This window comes from Varanus komodoensis, unplaced genomic scaffold (assembly GCF_004798865.1).
Source record: "Varanus komodoensis strain SLA01 unplaced genomic scaffold, ASM479886v1 scaffold7_3, whole genome shotgun sequence".
Classification (NCBI taxonomy): domain Eukaryota; kingdom Metazoa; phylum Chordata; class Lepidosauria; order Squamata; family Varanidae; genus Varanus; species Varanus komodoensis.
Genome location: NW_025336480.1, coordinates 24,735,358 through 24,756,682, shown reverse-complemented (window position 1 = coordinate 24,756,682; position 21,325 = coordinate 24,735,358). Strand labels below are relative to the sequence as shown.

At 41.6% G+C, this 21,325-nt stretch overlaps 1 protein-coding gene across 11 annotated transcripts in view; it reads right to left on the bottom strand.

Moving 5' to 3' along the window:
- Window positions 1–21,325, bottom strand: part of TASP1 (taspase 1) — a 137,942-nt gene that overhangs the window by 44,459 nt on the left and 72,158 nt on the right. For 5 of the 11 annotated variants that reach the window (XM_044454274.1, XM_044454276.1, XM_044454283.1 and 2 more), the window contains 4 exons: window positions 18,434–18,544; window positions 17,294–17,367; window positions 16,812–16,888; window positions 11,078–13,536 (listed from right to left, as the gene is read on the bottom strand). In XM_044454274.1, coding sequence (XP_044310209.1) covers window positions 13,476–13,536; window positions 16,812–16,888; window positions 17,294–17,367; window positions 18,434–18,544 — 323 coding nt within the window. In that variant the 3' untranslated portion in view covers window positions 11,078–13,475. Of the gene's footprint in view, window positions 1–4,843; window positions 5,734–11,077; window positions 13,580–16,811; window positions 16,889–17,293; window positions 17,368–18,433; window positions 18,545–21,325 lie in introns of those variants that run through there. The other 6 variants (XM_044454281.1, XM_044454280.1, XM_044454277.1 and 3 more) reach the window with 6 other exon arrangements.

Here is a 21,325-nt window from a genome sequence, read left to right as displayed (position 1 = left end):
AATATGACAAGTCACATGGCTGCTTTGGCATTAATCTCACTTTTAACCCATTACCTTTCCAACCCATATGAAAATGTTATGGATTTCCTCAATACAAATTTTCAGAACTAGCAAAAAGGCCAACTGGCAGACAGTCATTGTTGCTCTTGGCACTTTGTTGAAAACAGAAACCAAAGATGAGGTGCCAACGGATTTAGCCTTCTAAGTTATATTACAACTTTATTACATACCTATATATTAATCTGGTTGGTGAATCGGGTTCTTCTATTAAAAGAACCCAATCCACTAAACAGATTAATGTTTGATTATTTCACATTTCAACTTGTATGTAGCCAATAAGACATGATGAGACTGTAAAGGAAAATTCAAAGATTGTTCCAAATTCCCCATCCTGGGTAGGAGTTGCCAACTTGCAATCATCAACATTCAGCACAAAAAGCTATTGAGAAAAAACCACCTCCAATTAATCCTGAGAATTTAGAAAGCAAAATGTCAAAACAGCCATTGCAAGAGACGGAACTGCTCCCTTTTATCATGTCCAGGTAGATACTTCAGAAGGGGTAGGAAAAGTGCTACTATGCCTGCTCAGCCTCATGCAGGGACTGGTGAGAGAGCAAAAGGTAGCCACACTTGATGCTTAACATTGCTAGTTCTTCTTTCTGGCCAGAAGCAATGGAGGACTTCAAATCTACTTTACTGAGATGATATTGCATTCGGTCCTTTGAATGGAAATGGGAAGGGACCGGTGGTTTTTTTAAGTTAATTTTTATTTACTTTTATTAGTTACATGTTTGCCCTAAAATTGAATAACTGACTGAAATATACAGCCATAGACCGGAATGTCACAATCCTCCAACTCTGCACAGTTCATTGTAGTCAAAATCAAACAAGCAACAATTATTTTGCAAAGCTTAATGCTTTCCAGGAAAGAATTATATAAAAGTCAGCGTTCCAATTTGGCTAAACTTTGCAAATCATTTTAAAATCTCCCTGTGGAAGATGCAGTAGAAGTTGGAAATTCACTGTAGTCTTACTCAGTTGTTTGAACTGAAGTAATTATCTTTGTAAAAAATCAGGAGATTCCATCTTAAATACATCTGCATTCAGTAACACTCATCCAGTAAGTACTGCTTAAATTTAGATCTATTTCTTCGCAAGATCCCTCACATGAAGAGGTGACAATATGCTTCAGGGAAAAGCTCAAGCTGGGACAGTCAAACTAAGTTTAAAATAGTCTTCTCTCCTTCTTCATCTCTCCTTTTTAAAGAACAGAACCATCTGGAATGGACTTATTTCTTGCTCGGTTTGGAGCAAAAGGGACTCAAGATGAACACAAAAGGCAAGGAAGGTAGGTTGAAATTGATTTGAACAATATGCTGGAAGAGATCCGGCTCTGAAGAGTTCTTCCCATTGTGGGTGGACTCAGCTACCATGGATGCAACGCCTCCACTGCATCAAGGCTCCCATTCTTGTACATCAGGCACTTTGCCAGAATAGTCTTCTTCCTTAGCCCTGCTGCTTCCATGCTACCCCTGTGCCTTCATCACCTTCCTGGAGTTAACACTGGTTTCACTAGCTCCTTCTTACTGCAGAAACACACACACACACTCCTCTTAATCCTTTTTGTTAATCAAGGGGGGGAGGGGATCCTGTTTTGCCTTAAAAAATCATCTGGTTATATTGTTGTGAGCCAGCCTCACAGTTCACAACAAGGCAAAGTGTTATTTCAAAGTGTTGTCTTCACAACCACATTGTGTTTTATAACTATGCTACACCATTTCAAAACAGGACATCTACATGTTAAAAAATCACAGGCAGCTTGAGAGGGAAAGGGATATTAAGATTCTAGCAGTTCTGGATGTGAATATTATGTATTGCTGTAGTCTCTCTTCAGGGCCTTGTAAAACACTGCTGTCAATTACCACCCTACGAAAACGCCCCCTTTTTTCCCAAGGCATAATAAGCTGTTCACCTTCATTTAAACTGGTTTCCTTCATGATGGTTTCAGCAAATGCAGCTGGTTTCCCCTCCCGTTGTGGTCATTTCCCCCTCACAGTGAACCACCCTCAGCTTGGCTTTTGGTTTTGGAGAGTACTGTAAACACCGGCATTACAATCCTCCAGTTCATTTCCTTGCCCATTTTATATTTAATCCTTCCTCTTCTTCTAGACACCAGTGCCAATGTCATTTTTGTTCTGTGCTCCTGTGTGGCTGAGTAAAGGAGCAGGGAACAGATTGCCTTGGGAGACCAGCTGGCCTAACCCATAGCGGCACTGTTATGAACAGTTCATTTCTTTTCCAAGAACAGGGAAAAGCGCTGCAGTGGGTGGAAAGGAGGGAAAAAATGGAAAATAGATTTATGTGACTTTGGAACACAAACATATTAAACAAAAGCCTCAGATGAAACAGCTCGTTATCACATCACCCATTAATGCTAAAGCAGAACATCAAAGAGTACTGCTAAAATGTTTTTTCAAGTTTCCCCATCCTGGGTAGGGGAAACCCTCAAACCCTTTGAGCCCATACATCAAATTCAGTTTGGAGAAGACATTGGAGACCATATTCCAATGGTCTCCAATGCAGCCAAAGACCAAAGGGCTGGAGCAAAAAACCCCGTGTATTTCAGCTGAAAACATTTAGTGCTGCCCCACAGGAGGTATTTCAACCTTTTAGAATGAGGCAACTTTTAAAAAGTCAGGAAACCAGCAAACAATTGGTACTTGGGGAAAGATGGGAGGAAAAGGACAGGGAGGCATGGCCATCTGCAGAACCCCAGAGGATATGGTCTCCAGGCCTGCACCTCTGTCGTAAATGCTAGCTCATTAAATTGGAGATGGCTTATATACTGATAGTGTGTAGTAGGCCTATATACTCCATAACCATTGCAACTTTACAGCTCATGCCTCTCCCAGCACTGTATCATCAGTACTTGGGCTGTTCTACTCCAGCTCCTTGCAATGGTCAATAGGAGTAAAAGATGCAAAAATATGCAGAGATGATAAACAGCATTTTTCTGTTTCCAGGTCAATTTGAGATAACTATGTTCTTTTTAAAAGTTTCTCAATTGAAAACAGTGATTTCAAAAATACTGGAAAAAATAGATCAGCTTTTATCTACATACCTGATTTTTTTTCCAAGCAAATTTCATATTAAAACCTCCCAAAAGTTCTTAGCTATCACCATACTGGAAAAACTATCAAAACTACATTTCCTTTACCATTCTAAACTATTTCCCTTTTTTCATATTTTATATGATTACTGTAGCTCTAACAACATAGAGAGCATATCCAACCTTGTTTGGGAGGAAAATGAAATTGGTTGGGAAAATAATGGGAAAATGAAAAAAGTAAAAAAAAAGATCTTGCTTCAAAGAAAGAATGAGCATTGCTAGTAGAAAAGCCAGGACAGCAACAAGAGGAGCAAGACATCCATGTGTGACAAGAATCTACTGTATACACACACACATTTCACAATGTCAGCTATGTAACTGGTGGCCCACATCCCAAGAAACTGTGTAGCATTCCCACCAATTCAATTACCCAATCACTCTCTTCTACATACTCATACTCATGCTGATAATCTTCCTTTTTCCAATCAACCATCTCAATTAATATTCATTGTGTACTTTTGGAACAGCTTTCAAATCTAGTTGTTATCCTGAGAGTTACATGTCATAAATGTTTAGAATCTTCCTTACCAAATGTTGGTGAGTAAAATTTCGAAGACAGAGTAAGAGGATTTGTCGCCTTTGGGACTTGTAGCTGGTTAAAAGAACAGAAAGGGTGGCAGTACACTGGTAGGAGGTTACAATGGAGGGCTTCATGATTAACCCAGAATCAGAAGATCAGTACTGTTCAGAGCCCTGATTTGAAAGGGCTTCTGACTCGTGACTGATATAAGTGTTGTGAAAACGTGGCACCTTCTCAAGCTAGAAAGACTTGGTTCCTCCTGCCTGACCTGGAGAAGAGGATTCATGTGTGGCACAACTGCGGTGGGTGCACTTTCAAATGAGCTTGATGCTGACACTTTGTACATTTAATGCCCAAAGTAAGCTATGATGCCAAAAACTTGTAGCTTTTGCACTGGTGCTTAGCAAATTACTAGAGATTACACAGAAATGCACTGGGACCCAGAGAGCAACACAACACTTTTGCCATTCGGGCTTTCTACTTTACATCTAATGGAATGCACCTAATTAAAAACAGTTTTTTTTACCATTCTTCCTTTCAGCTGTGACAGAGTGGTAGCACATCAATTAAAGAAGACAAATTGCAAGTTCATCAGTAAATATTTCTAAATAAGGCATCTACCAGTCTTCTTCAACCTGGTGCCTTCCAGATGTTTTGGGCTACAAATTTCAGCATTTCTGAAATCTGGCTGTGCTAATTAAGGCTGATGGGAACTGAAGTACAAAATATATAGGCGGCACCAGGTTGGGGACAGCTGGCATGCACCATGTTTTTATACATGGTGGAAACCCTCATCTACCATGAACTTCCCCTATTTTATTTGGACAGCTCATTTTCACAAGGTATTCGAGATATTCAAGAGGGATGCTCTGCAGCTATTACACCCCTGTAAACACCAAAATGGTAAACTGAAGATCTTGAAGCAATCATAAAAAATCATAAGAAAAAAATCAAATTGTCCCTATGACCAAGCAAGTGCATAAAATCACACATTAGAATGAATTTTGGCACTATAAAATATTTAAAAGGTCACTTGTAAACCTACATGCCTAACATGTAAATTTAATTACAAACATTTGCATACCTTTGCTACAAATTTGGAATGTAAAGAACTAAGACTCTTCTTCATCATCAATTTAATACACTTTGCATTATTTATTCAGCAATAGCTTATTTATTTCTACACCATTGTCTTAAAAATATATTTAAACCAAAGAATAATATTGACTCTTCCAATAAACTTTGCTCTTATTTACATTCCAATATTCCATTATACACAAAGTAAAGACTTCATGACTGTACGTTATCTTTACAGATCTTTTCATAATACATGACAGTTTGAAGCTATGCAACATTTAAGCCAGAAAAAGTACCACCAATTGAATAACTGAAGAGGGAAGAAATCAGGCAATACCCTTGTCCTAGATTGTTTCACTGAAACCAACCACTCTTTGTCAAAAATAAAAGAAATATATATATGGCCCACACCTGGAAGAGAGTGCATTAAGTTACCACTGGACCAACTGAAATAATTAAACACAACATAAAGCGCATTCAGTTTTTCTATTCCATCCAGCTCTGAAGCTTGTGTCATCTAATGTGAAACAATAACTTTTGCTATGACACACAACATTTTAACCATTTCTCCTTGCATTATTTTCTTATAGACTAAGCCATTAGCACATAACAATGTTTTGTAACATTAATTTATCCAATACATTATCTTCATGTGCACAACCAGGAACAGAGTGTGGGAGACCAAGCTCTCATGTACATTCACACAAAGTGAAGGAGTATAAAGCAACAGCAGCACTTGGTTCAAGTTTGGGTGCCTGTGGGTGCAATAAAGAGTCTAAAATGAGAGTAAAATTCTCAGTATCTGTTAAAACACAAAAGAGCTTATTACACAAAGTGGCAGTTTGCTCTCCTTGCAGACCAGATGCACAGCAATTCAGCTCGCTGGGCTCTCTAGCCGGCACACTCCTCCTTCAATTGCCACTGACTGCCCTGCTACAGCTCCGGGTGGAAGCCTGGAAATGTGAGTCTGTAAAGAAATTTGGGAAAATTTAGGAACAGAAAGATGGACAGAAATGGGTAATAATGGCAAGTGCCTGAAACCACATCCAGTGGAGAATAAGGATACAACTGAAACACATGCATTTATCCCACTGAAATTAACAGGGATTACTTCTGAGTAAAGGGCTGTGCTGAAGATTTCCCATTCAGTAACAAATGTCAATATAAGAGAATAAGTAAATGAAAATCAGTATGTTCTACTAGCACATAACAGTGATTATTAAACAAACTATATGAACACTGCAACACTGTAAAGATTAAATTCATATTAGAAAAATTCTATTTTATTCTAATACCAATTATGCCAAAGCTTCCTCACATCTGAATTTGCCACTGAAATAGGCTTATTAATATGACTTGTAACAACTGCAAACAGTGTTGCCATGTGGCTTTTGAGCCTGTTAGGCCAACTGGCTGCTTTAGCACGACTGCCACCTTGTTCTATATACTTTTCTGCCATACTACCTCAGAACCTGAGAAGTGCTGAACAATTCTCTGCTGTCCTCCCTGGCTAAACTGTAAATCAGTGAACATACTGATTCAGGAAGTAGAGCCCCGGCAGGAGGGAATGACTACTATATACTTTGCATCAGGGAAAGATTAATAAGATGCAGCATTCAGGGCTAATGTTTCAAAGACTCTTCTAATGGACTCTTGGCTCCTGACTGCACCAGGTGCATAATCAAGATGGCTTCGTGTGAGTTCTAAGAGCTACAAACGTATCAGGTGGCAGCACACACTCACTCAGTTATTATGGAATGATGATTCGCGCTGTTTCTGCCTAGGAAGTGCAGAGGACCCTTGGAAAAGGAAGGGGCCACGCATCTTCTATTCTATTCCCTTATCCAAAAAGCAGAACTATCCACCAGTCACCAGCACACAGACCAGATTTCACCAACATTTTATTTGGAAGTTGGAAAGGGGGAAATCAAATAATTGCTGGCCTGCGGGGCCTCCTCCCTGCCGGCGAGTGCTCCGCGTGCCCTGATCCTGCCCCCCCCCCCCAGCGTGGGTAGCAGCTGCGCCGGGCTGGGGGCAGGGCACGGGGGAGGAGCCACGGCTTTAAATCACCAGCCGTAACCGGCAGCCTTGGGCCAGCGGCCGAAGGGCGACGGCCTAAGGGCGTTGTCGCCATTTGGAGCTGTTCGGGGCCATGCGGGGGCTGGGTTGGCCATAGACTTTGTGCGGTGGAGTTTTTATATTTGGGTGGGTGGTGGGGTTTTACGGTTTTATTGCATTTTAAATTGTATTTTAGCTTAGATGGTTTTTAACGGATTCACACCTGGCTGCTACCATGAGGTTGCCTGGGGAGCATGTGGGTGCTACCAGTGGGGTGGTCTTGGGCAATGGTCGTTCTGGCGTTGGGGGTTTAACGTGTCGGCGTAGGAGGAGGAGGGACAGATGGTTGACACCTGTTCCCCCTTCTGGTTTTCCTCCCAACCGGAAGGTTCCAGGTAAGCTTATCAACCGCCCCTCGGGCCTGACGGTGCTGCTGCTTAATGCCAGGTCAGTCCACAACAAAACATCCCTCATCCACGACTTGATTGTGGATGAGAGGGCCAACCTGGCTTGCATAACAGAGACCTGGGCGGGGGACGGGGTGGGGGATGTGTCCCTCTCTTTACTGTGCCTGCCCGGGTATCTGGTCCAGCACCGGCCACGCCCGGAGGGGAGGGGAGGGGAGGTCGCTTTAATCTATCGAGCTTCTATCTCCCTCACAGGGCTTCCTGTTCTCTCGAGGCCAGGTCTAGAGTGCCTCTATTTGGCGCTGGGTGACCGAGACAGACTGGGGATTCTGCTGGTGTACCGTGCACCGTTCTGCCCATCAGACTCCCTGCCTGAGCTGACGGAGATCGTCTTGGACCTGATGCTGAAGACCCCCAGGATGTTGGTCCTGGGGGACTTCAATCTCCATGCCGAGACTGTTCTGACTGGGACAGCTCAGGACTTCATGGCCTCCATGATGGCCATGGGGCTGTCTCAACATGTCATAGGCCTGACCCATGAACATGGACACATGCTGGACCTGGTTTTCTCGACAGGGCAGGAAGAGGGTGACCTGAGGGTGGGGAATCTGTGTCTGACTCCCTTGCCAGGGTCAGATCACTTCCTCGTGAGGTTTGAGCTCGATGGTGGCCTTTCCCTCTGTAAGGGAGCAGATCCTATTGTGTTGGTCTGCCCTCGGAGCCGGATGGATCCAGATGGATTCCTGAAGGCTCTGGGGGAGTTTCCGGTTGATAAGGCTGGCGCTCCTGTTGATGCTCTGGTTGAACTGTGGAATGGGGAAATGGCCAGAGCTATTGACATGATCGCTCCTAAGCGTCCTCTCCCTCCTAGCAGAGTCCATTCATCCCCCTGGTATACACCTGAACTACGGGCGATGAAGTGGGTTGGGAGACGTCTAGAGCGTGGGTGGAGGAAATCACAGGATGAATCTGACCGAACACACTTGCGAGCTCACTATCGAGCCTATGCTGTGGCGGTGAGGGTGGCGAAGAAGAAATTCTTCTCCACTTCCATTGCCGCCTCACAATGCCATCAAGTAGAGCTTTTTCGGGTGGTAGAGGGACTGGTACATCCAGGCCATAAGAAAGATCCCATGCCACCCTCGATAGCCCACTGTGATGACTTAGCCAAGCATTTTAAGGAGAAAATCATTCAGATTCGTCACGAGCTGGACTCCACTAGTGAATCAGAGCCCTTATGGGAGGTGCCAATGTCTCCGTCTGGTCAGACATTATTGGATATTATTGGATGAGTTTCAGTTATTGCTGCCTGATGATGTGGACAAGGTGCTTGGACAAGTACATCCCACCACCTGTTTACTTGATCCTTGCCTGTCGTGGCTACTGAACAAAGCCAAACACGGGATTGGTGCCTGGATCCTGGAGGCCATCAATGCCTCTCTGAGGGACGGCCGGGTACCTGCCCCTCTGAAGGAGGCGGTAGTCCGGCCAGTCCTAAAGAAGGCGTCCCTGGATCCAGAAATGGCCACCAATTATAGACCGGTGGCCAACATCCCATTTCTGGGCAGGGTGTTAGAACGGGTGGTGGTGGGACAACTCCAAGCACTCTTGGATAAGACTGATTATCTGGACCCATTTCAGTCCAGCTTCAGTCCCAGGTATGGTACTGAATCTGCCTTGGTCACCCTATATGATGACCTGTGCAGGGAGAGAGACGGGGGAGTGCATCCCTGTTGGTCCTCCTGGACCTCTCAGCGGCTTTCAATACCATCGACCATGGTATCCTTCTGGATCAGCTAGCGGGATTGGGGGTTGGAGGCACTGCTTTGCAGTGGTTCCGCTCCTATCTCAATGGCCGATTCCAGAAGGTGGTGCTGGGGGACTATGGCTCTGCGCCATGGCAACTCAGCCATGGAGTACCACAGGGATCCATTTTGTCCCCCTTGCTATTCAACATCTACATGAAACTGCTGGGAGAGGTCATCAGGAGGTGTAGGCTGCAGAATCATCAGTACACTGATGATACCCAGCTCTACCTCTCATTTTCCACCAATCCAGGTGAGGCAGTGGCTGTACTGAACCGGTGCCTGGCCGAGGTAATGGGCTGGATGAGGGCCAATAAACTGAAGCTTAATCCAGACAAGACTGAGGTCCTGTTGGTGGGTGGTTCGGGCTCCGGGGTAGGTGACTTGGACCTTGTCCTGAATGGAGTTGCACTCCCTGTAAAGGACAGGGTCCACAGCTTGGGTGTGCTCCTTGACTCAGAGCTGTCTTTGAAAGCTCAAGTGACTGTGGTGGCGAGGAGCGCTTTCCTTCAGCTTCGGCTGATCCATCAGCTGCGTCCCTACCTGGAGGACGATTGTCTAGTGACAGTGATGCACACATTGGTTACTTCCCAGTTGGACTTCTGTAATGCGCTCTACGTGGGGCTTCCCTTGAAGACAGTCCGGATACTTCAGATGGTGCAAAATAGAGCGGCCAGGTTGTTGACAGGGACTGGGCATTACTCTCACATAACCCCAGTCCTCTACCAGCTTCACTGGCTCCCCATCGAAGTCCGGGCTCAATTCAAGGTGCTGGTTATCACCTACAAAGCCCTTAATGGCTTGGGACCTGGATACCTAAAGGAACGCCTGCTTCCATATTTGCCCTCCCGCCCCTTGAGATCGACAGCAGAGGCCCTCCTCCAGGAACCCTCTGTGATAGATATTAGGAGGGTGAGCACCCAGAGGAGGGCTTTTTCTGCGGTAGCGCCCCACTTATGGAATGTGTTCCCCAGAGAGGTCCGCCTGGCACCATCGTTATTTGTTTTTCAGCACCAGGCCAAGATCTTTTTATTGAAACAATATTTTAATAACTATTATTTATTGGTTTTAATTTTTACAGCCAGGGTGAATCCGGATTTTGATATGTATTGTTTATATCCTTGTTTATTTATTGTGTTGGAAGCCGTCCCGAGGCTCATGCGAATGGGATGGCATACAAAAATTCCAAATAAATAAATAAATAAATAAATAAATAAATGTTGTTGTTCTTATGCCATCATCAGTTTGTAATTATGCATTGTGGTTTTAATGTTTTTATTAATGCTTTTTATATGTGTGTGTGTGTGTGTGTGTTTTAAATGCATGCTATTCTCTAAGTTGCTTAAGAATTATTTTAAATATGGATATAAATATTAAAGACAGAAATAATACTGATGGTGATAATATTATTATTATTATTGGAGGAGGAGGAGGAGATGAAGATGTAGTAGTAGTTGTTGTTGTCATTTCTCCCCACATTGCTTTTGGGATGTTCAGACCATGTGTACAAAACAGGATAGGACAGGAGGCAAGATGTTTGGTGAACTTTAAAAGGCCGAAAGTCCTCAAGGGCTCAACAATATTTCCTTCCTTGCCTCCTTCACAGGAACACAGTGGAAGCACCTGTGCCACTTTGGTCAAGTTAAGCCAAACATTGTTGCTACTACTCCAAACACATCTATGTGTATTTTAACTGTGCTACTTGAACAACTGTGCTCAATTCACTTTTAAGACATGTGGAACATTCAAAAGCTTTGCCAACTGTGACATGCATCAGCAGTCAATGTACTATAAAGTGCACCCTGGATCTTGAAAATGGAAGTGCGCATCAGCATCTCCAAAAGGGAAGTCTGGGCTTTTAAAGTTTTAGATAATGATGCTTGTCATAAATTTAAAAAATAGGTGATGCATTGACATTATAAACCCAGTGAAAAGAGAATGTCCATATAGAAAGGGAGCACTGCATGAAAAAATACATTGTACATAGGCATTTCAGTGGGTCTTTTGCCATATGGCAGAAATACAAACCTCACATTTGGCATATTTTCTTACACTGGTTTACTGTACAAAGGCATTGTATTTGAACATAATATTTATAACACAAGAACAAAAACATTCCTGCAATAACTAATGCCAGTACATTGCTGAGAGATTGTATATTGACATATTTTACACACATAAATATGTAAGAAACTCATGCATTCATTCCAGTACATAATAAAGACAGCAACTTAAACACTAAGGAAAAATGTTTACTTATTCTAAAATGTGTATTTAAAAGAAAACAAACTCCTATGGCGAACAAAATGGCAATATATTAGCATTCATGCCCACTCCAATTAAGATTATCAAACACAAGTAGGAATTTGTTTGGATGAAATAAAAAGTTCTGAATCTTAATAATCTATTATTTGATAATCTGAAGTAAGAATATAAAACTGGTTTCTAGTGGGAAATCTCCAAGATCAAAGTCTATTCACTGAGCCTTGCAAAAACTCCCATTTCAACAGTGCTTCAAAAAGCAGGGAATAATTTAATACAATGTGACAAGTGTCAGAGTCACAATCTGCCATGATTACTGAAGTTCCACACAGAGAAAAAGGCATTACATACACATAGTGCTTGGCAGGCTGTGATCCAAGTCTGTCTTTCCATTCCATTCTGTATTGTAACTAAAATTACCTTTGCTGTTTAAAGGGTTCCCATCTACCTCTACCAAAATAGTTCCCAAATGTCAGCTAAGAATACCATGTGCAATATCTTTTTTTTTTTAAATCACCTTGGCATCTCATATACCAGCTCTCTTAAAAATAATACCGTCATCACACGGCCTTTATTTCTAATGGAAAATAATTGGCAAGCTTGTTTCAAGTTTGTGGCTACAGAAACAGGCACAGTTGTAATCACATGGGGAGGGGATGAAATACTGTTAAGATTTCCCATGGCTAGAACTGCAATTTCCACTCCCCAGCAGCCTCCGGATTGCCCTCAGGATCTGTTCTGGAGAGCTGGAGAATCCTCCAGAGCAGATTTCTGAGGCCCAGTGGAGAGGACACAGAAAGGAAGTGCCATTGCGTAAGTGGGCCTTTGACTTCTGCTCAAAACATATAGAAATGGCTCCTTCTATTGCCCAAGGTTTTTCTTCCAAAAGACCCATATAAGCCAGAGAACACATGGGCAAAGTTCCAGTACTCAACATATAGTTGGTATCCAGTGAAAGGCAGGGGTGGAATGTGCATCCCAAAGCTCCGATCCCAATATGCTAGGCTTCACTCTGAAAGCGGACATTTATGATCTACTATTCCAATGAACTATTAAAGGGAGCTGACAGAACAGTTCTGAAGCTCTGCCTAAGCAGGATGGATGCTGGACCTCTGCTCCTCTCCAGCTTAGGCACTCATACTACACCTGCTCTCTCCATGAAAACTACAAAACTGGTCAATTCTCTTAACTATTTTGTAGCAAGGACAAAAGTTCATCCCATTGCAAATATAGTGATCTACAAACTGGTCCTGCTTTATCGATTCAACTTCTGTTTACCCTCTAGACCACAATTTAAATCCAGGTTTATTAGAAATGGAAAGACGGATATATTTGGCAGAATAATACTGAAGCCTGGCATAGGGAATGATTCAGGATTCATGGCATGAATTCAAAGTATCAGGAATGTTTTGAAAATTGGCAGTCAGATTTGGAATGCCTTTGACTGGTGCCAGTAACTAAGCATTCAAAATTAGACTTTATACAAGACTGACATAAAAGAAATTATCTTGGACTGGACTGTATCCTAACTAGGAGTTTAGCTATGAACATTTCATATCCCTACCACGTGTGAAATTCATGCATCTGCAAAAGGGTTCTCTGGTAATTGGCCAAGCAGTTATGGGTTTAACTAGTGATACAATTGTGTTAAGAGGCTATCTTCTAGTTCACAGCATGAAGAAAGGAAAGGAAAGGAAAGGAAAGGAAAGGAAAGGAAAGGAAAGGAAAGGAAAGGTGGATTGAGGATAAATCCATCAGAAATCCAAATACTACAACCCAAACAAGTATATTAGAACTGGTCAAATATCCTTAGAACAGTTTTTAGAAATCCATCTGTTCAGACAAACAAGGGGCCTATAGATTAAGCTCACACAAAGAATACTGTGCTAAGCATATATACTTGGCAATAAACACCACTACAATCTGTGGGGACCTTATGCTTGAGTCCACAGTATTGGATCAGACTGAAGTGTTCAAGCTTAGTTGAAGCTGCACTAAGTCCACCACCAAACACACAAGAGACAATCATTGATTAAATTTCTACCACTGGCAAACATGTACAACATTTAAGGAAGAATGGCAAACCCAACCCACAATAATAAGTATTTGCATTCCTACCACCCATACATGAACCCACAGTGAAATTGCTCCACAAATGCTTTCCCTCAGGCGCTCAATTAAGTCTCTCTATAATCTCCAAGAAGATCTGAATCACATTTCTTCATGTCTTTTTCAATGCTGTTTTCAAAGAAACACAGTGCTAGTTTTAGGAAGCATCATGCTGAAGGACAGAAATGGCACGAATGAGAGTTGTACTGAACTGTGGCCCAAAATAACATTTCCACAGGCAAATAGGTTGTTTCCTCCCAACCCACCATTTCCCATCTTCCTCCTCAAAAGTATATTTTAAGACAGACTAAATACAGTTGATGGAAAAGAGAGAGTAGTTTCAAGCTCAGTGAGCTACACTTTCTTCACTGAAACTGTGATCATGAGCCACTTAGGGCGAGCCAGTTCTTGTTGCCTACTTCTATTAAGTTTTCCCAGAAAGCAACAACTGCCAATAGACAAACTGTCAGCATTAGAGGTTTCTATTGCCAGGTAGTTACTCAAAGGTAAAGAGAGCAGGCCCACAGAAAAGACGCCTCATGAAGGAAAAGGCTGTTCTTGAAGGCAAGCATCCAAATAAGACTAGAACACTGTCAACAATGTTGTGTGATGCAATTTGCTGCTTTTTTTCTTGAGTTGTGCTGCATGGTCAATGGCAGCATGCATTGTATATTAATCAAGTAGCATGTAGAAAATGCTTTAGCAAATACCAAATATTATTTTAAGTACAAGCATCCCGTCTACTTCTCCAGCGAGATGTGCCTGCGTAATACCTAGAGACCAACCTTGAGCTCTAGTAATTCCAGAAAATAAGTTTAAGTTTTAGAACAGAACAATAGTTTCAACACAAATATGAATGATAGGAAGACATTCCGTGTTGTTGGAAGGAAAGTAGATTGATGCTCTGTATCCCAAGATCGGCTAGGTAAGTAGAAAACGGCAACATTTAAAATCATTGCTTAGCATGATTGCAGCATTCTTAACATCATTTTTATTTTTTTTTCAAAAGTTCAATTGTAATTTTATCTTTTTTAGGAAAAAAAGCAAAATTTAAACATAAATTGTACTTTTTTCTGTTCTAAGACAGGTTATTAGTCTTCCCTTTGATATGTACTAGAAAAAGTGGAAAGGTCTTAACAGAAGCATAACTGAAGTTTTAAAATTCTCTTTTAAGAAATCTTTCTTATGCTTATATCCGGTTGCTAATTAAGAATTAAATAAGCAGTGCCCATTAATGGACCTGGCTCAGTCATTTTGTTTGGAGAGCCATTAGTTACTTTGTGAAAAAACTGAAACACTGAGTGCTGATCTGCCAATATGACCCTTTAAAAAAAACCTTTATTTTTATATAATTTATTCAGTACAATGAACATGGACTAAACATGGCCTGAAAAACTTAAAGAAAACAAGCACAGCCCAAACGACTTAGGTTGCATAGAGTACAGAACTGCAAACCCTGCAAGCTGAAATTATGTTCTGTTGGCAGGTCAGCTAAATCTTACAAAGGTCCAGAGGGACTTGGGCTTGGTGAGCGAGATGCACACAAAAATGGGCACTGCACTGTATACAATGTTTCAGAGTTGAGCATGACCTTTATGGTGGGTAAGCTTGCCCATTAGTAAATGATCCTAAAGTTTCTGAAACCAAGCCTTGACAGAAACAGCCACTGAACTTTTCCACTGGGCTGCAACTGTTGTTCTTGCTGGTGCTAAAGAACATAAAGTGAAGTGTTTATGCAGCATAGACTGTAAATCCTTTGGAAAAATGCCCAGAATTGCAAGGACTGGAGTCTCCGTGATGTTTTGTTTGGTCATATTGTTAATTGCTTTGAAAATTTTGTCCCAAAATGCCTCTACCAAAGGACATGACTAGCATATACGGACAAATGTCCCATAATATACCCTCCAACATTTATTGGAAACTGTTCTGAAATCCTTTCATGCCTTGATGGGGGTTAAGTGTCACTGCAAAAGTGCTTTGAAAGTCAGTTCCTTTGCCTTTGGCACTTAGCGCCTCGACTGAGCCAGAAATATAACCCTTGTCCCCAACAGCATTGTCTATTGGCATCCCAAAATCTAGTTTCCAACATGCTTTTAATGCTTCAGATGACCCAGAAAATAATTCAATCAACAATTTGTATAGTTTGGATACAACCCCCTATAAATCGAAAGATCTGGAACTTAAAAGACAGTCAAAATTAGACAGTGGTGCAATATTTGCTAGTTACTTAGGTTAGCACTCTCTTTCTCTGAAGTGTAACATCTACCTTGTCTTACTTGATTTGTGTAGGGCAGTAAATTCTATAAAGAAACATGGTGTTCTTGTTCCTTTCCCAAAGAACATTGTGTTTATTTGCTATGTTTCATTTTTTTTCAAGTTTTAAGATATATTTTATATTTTGAATCCCACTTGCCATCTTTAAATTGATCTCAACTTCCAAAAATAAAGAATTCCACCTTTTATAAGAGCAGCTTCTTTCTTGATCATTAGCATTGAGTGGCTGTAGCATTTGTGGTTACTTTCAGAAAAACATTTGCAGCCATGGACTCAAAGGAGAGAGCTCTCCCTAAAGCAAGGTCAGAAACATAATTTAAAAGTGACCCAAGAAGAGCAGCTGTGTCCGTCAGCCCAATCAAGATGGCCAGCTGGAGAGTTTGCCAGCAGCATAAAAACAATGTGCACCAGATGTCCAATGAAAGACCAGCAAGTAGGAAAGGATCTCAGCATTACACTGAAGTATTCAGTGGCATCAAGCTCTCCTCACTACCTTCAAGCTGGATACAAGTATTGCATAAGGATTATATTACTTCTAATCTAATATGTAGTTTGCTTAGCAATATAATAGTAGCATTGCTTCTCCCAATATGCTGACTACAAGGAATATGGAAAATCAACAGTCAGTGTTGCCTAGTGGTTAGAGTACTGGCCGGGATGTGGGTTCTAGTCAACAATCAGCACAGAAACTGAATGACTTCGGGCCAAACAGACTCTCAGCCTAAACAGCCCCACAGGGTTGCTGTTGTGAGGATAAAATAGAGAGGAGGAGAAGGTTGTAAGATGCCTTGTATTCCTTGTAAGAGGAAGAGAGGCAGGGTATAAACACAGTGTAATAATAATAAATAAACTGGTCCTACTGCACCTTGTAATTAGACAAAGCTCAAATAAAAGCTCATCCTACCCACCCCCACAAAATCTCTAACTTTAAAGCTGTATCTACCCCCACCACACCCAGTTCAAATCTGAATATCTAACATTGCTGTGCCTGACTTTTATCTAAACCATTCAGTGGACAAACTTCTTCTACTTGGCATTCTCAAAGTTAGGTTAATTTTATCTTTACCACCACCCTGTTCCTGCAAACTCAACCATTTCCTCGACCTCCATTTTACCTCACCTGTACTTACATTTTGATTCCATTTCTTCCCTCTGGTTCAAAACATTGTCTGAGGCCAATGTTCTGAGGACTAATTTTCAACCTGACCTAGAAGCAAGAGCAAAATCTTTGCAAAATATTTTTAGTGCAAATATTTCTAAAGGATTCTACTCATTCTCCATTATTTACTGCCACTGTGTTACACCAGAGACCAGATGGGATTAGATATCATGGCCACAGAACAGCTGCCAGTTGTGAGCACCCTGTAGTCTATATTGTGATCACAAATTGTGCTCAACAAACCACAGCTTGGCCATGATGGCAGACCTAGGCAAAGTTTGGTGTGATATGGGAAGCACAGTCTAACCTCAACCACTCATCATTCTGCTGTCTAACCTTTTTGTTGTTTTACTATAAGAAAAAGGTATGGTCAGCCCTTTGAATGAGGCAGGGATGAAATGGTAATTGTTTTAACAATTATTGCAATTTTAAAAGGTATTCTTTGTGACTTACCTTAGCTTTGCCATCCTGAGCTGACATATACCCCACACACATGCTCTCAGTTGTATGACTCCACAGGAACTCTACTATGGATGTGAACATAACAATTCTTTATTAAAAACTTGGGAGAATAAAACAGAACACAACTGTAATCTTAACTTAAAATGAACGGTAAGTTATTCACCCTATTTTTTGATTTCTTGGACTTACTAGGAGTATCTTCCTTCATGCAACTCCCTCCATCCCCGCCCTACTACCTAACATGACCATTTTCCTGTAAAAGGAAACATGAGCATGCAACTGTGAATGCTCTTCAAGGTTAAGGTTATGTGTTATGGTGAATGATTCATATATTGTAGCAATTCAAGTGGGCACATGTGGGAATTGGAGAAATTGCTGTAGGCACCAGCATAGAATGGAAGTGATGGTAGATGTGGCCCATCACGTAAAGGCTGGTTAGTTAAAGGCAAGCGAAAAAGTGGGTAGTGGGGAGAGATACAGCAAGGAGCGGAGCAGGGAGGAGGAAGAGAAACAGGCCATGAGGAAAAACAACGAGCAAAGCTAGAGACTAGAAAAGGAGTGAAAGATTGTCCTGACATTTTCTAATGTGTCTGTTCAATTTTTTTTCTTTTTGAAGGGGACAGGGAGGGAAAAGCTCTGTGGGTGCCAGTGGAGGGTTCTCTATGTACTATGTTGGGAATTCCTGGTTTAATTTTACATGTGAATGTGCCCTGAGTCAGGAGAAGTACTTACATTCAGCCTGACTGGAGGACATCCCTTTGTCTTCAGAGAAGGATCCGAGTTCTCTGATGGCAACTTAAAAGCCTCTAGGAAGGCATGATGATGTCCAAACTTCCAAAGGTGGCCAGTGAGCAACTCTCTCCCATCCTCATTTTAGCTCGTATGAAGAGCTCTAAATCTTGGTGACAAATTTCAACCTTAGTAAGATTGTGACTGTGGAACAGCAGCTTTAGGGTTATGATTAACTAATAGGCTTCAAAGTCTTGCTCCTGTTCCTTATGTTTTTAAATTCTCAGAAAATGTGTTTGTTACATAAACCCCTAATGACAACAAGTTCTTGGGAATTAGCTATTCAAGTAAAATGAAGCAGAATGAAGTAGTATTTGTTCTGAGCTTTCTTCAAATGCTTACCTAGTAGGGACTGCTTATCCTGTGAAGAGTTGGGTTCTGCTGAGCACCTACAAGATCGAAGAACTATCACTCCCCCGAGAACACCATCTTCACTGGCTAGAAAAGGTGAACCTGCATAGAAACAGGAGAAGGGTGAGGAAGGGAGAAACACAGAATGCCAGTGAGTGAATGGCTTGTTAGAAGTCAACTCTCCCCTTGTGAAATGGATGCTCAATGCCACAAAGAAGTGGCATGATGTCTGCCTTCAAATGGCACAGTGCAACATAGAGTGTTTGCAACAACACATATTCGATTGGTTTGTGCAGAGGAGAATGAAAGTAAGGACAGGGCCATGGCATCAGCCCTGCTGAAAGCTCCTTCCCAACTGCCACCAGCAGCACTCACTCCAGCAGGCTGAGATGAGCTTTCTTCCGTCAGCCATGCTGAAAGAATTAATGTTTTCCTCTTCCCTCCCCATTCTTCTTCCTTTTTCCCCACGTGTGGTACCATTTTAGATTCTAAGCTCGTGGGCAACAGATGTCTTTGACTGATTTGATGTAAGCCACTTTCAGGAGCCTTTCTGGCTGAGAAGCAGCATTAAAATGCTTCCAATAAATAAATAAACAGCAAAGGATTACAAGGGAAAGTAAAGCATTCATTATCTTCAGTTTGCAAATAAAAGGCATATGCATGCATGCTTGCATGCACCACCCACACACACAGACAAGTTTTTTTTAAAAAATGGGAGATCCTTGCTTTACTTATCATCAAAACACATGGTTACCATGCCACTGCAAGACAGTATCTTTCCATACATTCTATGAAGTACCTTGTTGGTTTATTACAAGTACCTCCAGCAACAGGATATTCTAAATTACGGGAACATTTTTCTAACTGTGAATATGTAGCAGGTAAAAAGCCCCTTAGCAGCCCAGTTTGCATCATCTAAAGGCAAATTGTAATATTAGTCCCAAGAGCTCTTGTAATTTAGGATCTCACAAGAGTAAATCAAATGATGTCTTTGAAGTGTCAGGCTGTTTTACTGGGGCTAAGCAATGCAATTCAGCAATAGCTGGGAAAATCTTCGACTGCAGGCACCATGCTGGTGCAGAGCCCATATGTGTGATGCACAGAGAGCTCAAAGAAGAACTGGATAAGCAAACAGTCAGAGACTTAAAATAATAATTAAAATATCATATGAGGGCTAGTGAGAATGGCCCAGGCTTGCCCCTTATCTGAAGGGATTGTTTGGGATGGGGAACCTGGTGAAGGTTGGTCCCCAACTAGAAGCCCCCAAAATGGCACTTCTGCCCTACTCCCCATGCTTCACCACCAGTCCCAGGTGTGTGCTATAGAACTACAGAGGGAAATTTCAGAGCTGACTATATGGAAAGCCAAACAGTACAACACACTATTACTGCCTAGGACAGATTGTGTTTTCCTTGTGTGTGGAGGGGTTAGAAAACTGACTAGAATGCCCACCCTTGCTTTTATTACCGCTTTTAAATGTTCTGTCATTCTAATTCTGTGGGTGTTGGACTGTCTCCAATATTACTGCTACACTCGCACTGGTCCTGTTGTATTCAGAGGACCTACCGGAAGCACAACAAGCCCTTGTGCTTCCTAAAGAAACCGCAGAAATGGGCAGAAATGCTTGTTTCACAAATGGGGCAGGTCTACACAGCTCTTTCAAGAGAATTCTGCTGACCTGTGATGTTCCATAAACAATTGTTTCTGCTAGTGTCCAGCCGCTTCAAAAGCTACTCAGTTCCCATTATGGAATTGGCAGGTCCTGCCAATGTGTGAACAGTATTGGATACAGCCCTTTGTGATTATGGAGCTCTTCTCAGAACTTTTTCAGGGTCTATCTATTAAAAAAAACACCCAATAATATATTTCTGCCTATTTCATCTGTGGTTGATTTCATTCCACTGCCCTTCTGGTCAACATGGAGCCATTAAGTTTCCTATTAGAACGTATTATGATAAAAGGCACAATCCACCAGACACAACCAAATCACACAGTTATTGTTTTGCCTGGAGGGCTCATACATGCTTCCCCCACCTCCATATGCAGAGCCAGCAATACCATTCCTGACCATGGCTGTACAGTGCACCTTACTAGATGCAGAAGATATAGCTTGGCCATGTCCCTGTGTGACCTGCATATGGAGTGGGAGGAAAAGAGATCCAATTAAATTCTGTAGGTTCCCCTCCCACACAGACAGAGAAATAGATCAAGGCTTTTCAGCCACTTTTCAAAGTGTTTGGAAACATTCTCTTGTACTTTTTTTGTTTAAAAGCACATTACCACTAAAGTGACATTTCATTTCAAGTTAAGCACTGAGTCTTAAAATATCGTGCCTTCTAGAGTTATAGCACCCAGTCCTGAAGAAAGCTGACCAAAGTAATTGCTTTCTGTATACTGTTTGTGTCGTGCTGAGAAGCCCCTTAAAACTATTGGCAAAGGAGCAGACAACAACAGTCTGACAAATGTTTCTTTTAAAACTCAAAACATACTTTTTAAAAGTTGGTATACCAGAAGCTGTAATTATTTCTAAATTAGCCAAATAAAACTTAAGCATTCCTTTTTGTGTGTGCCTTAAAATTAATCTCATACGCTTTAAAATGTGGAAAGCATTTTATGGTTTAAATATGACCTAAACAACTTAAGCCACAGGATTAAATGCAAATGTAACAAGTCAGTTAAGGCCAAAGAGCCTTTGATCACACATTTGCTAAATGTTTATTACCCTACATATCAAGCAACAAAAGTAGAAGATAACAATTTCATTTATTTTATTTGAGAATGACAGTTTTCTTTAGCCTCAGACTAAAACACGCATTTCCTCCTCTTAAGAGTTCTGAGCACTGTGTACAAAGATTGACTGTTCAAAGCACTGTATGCTGCTCT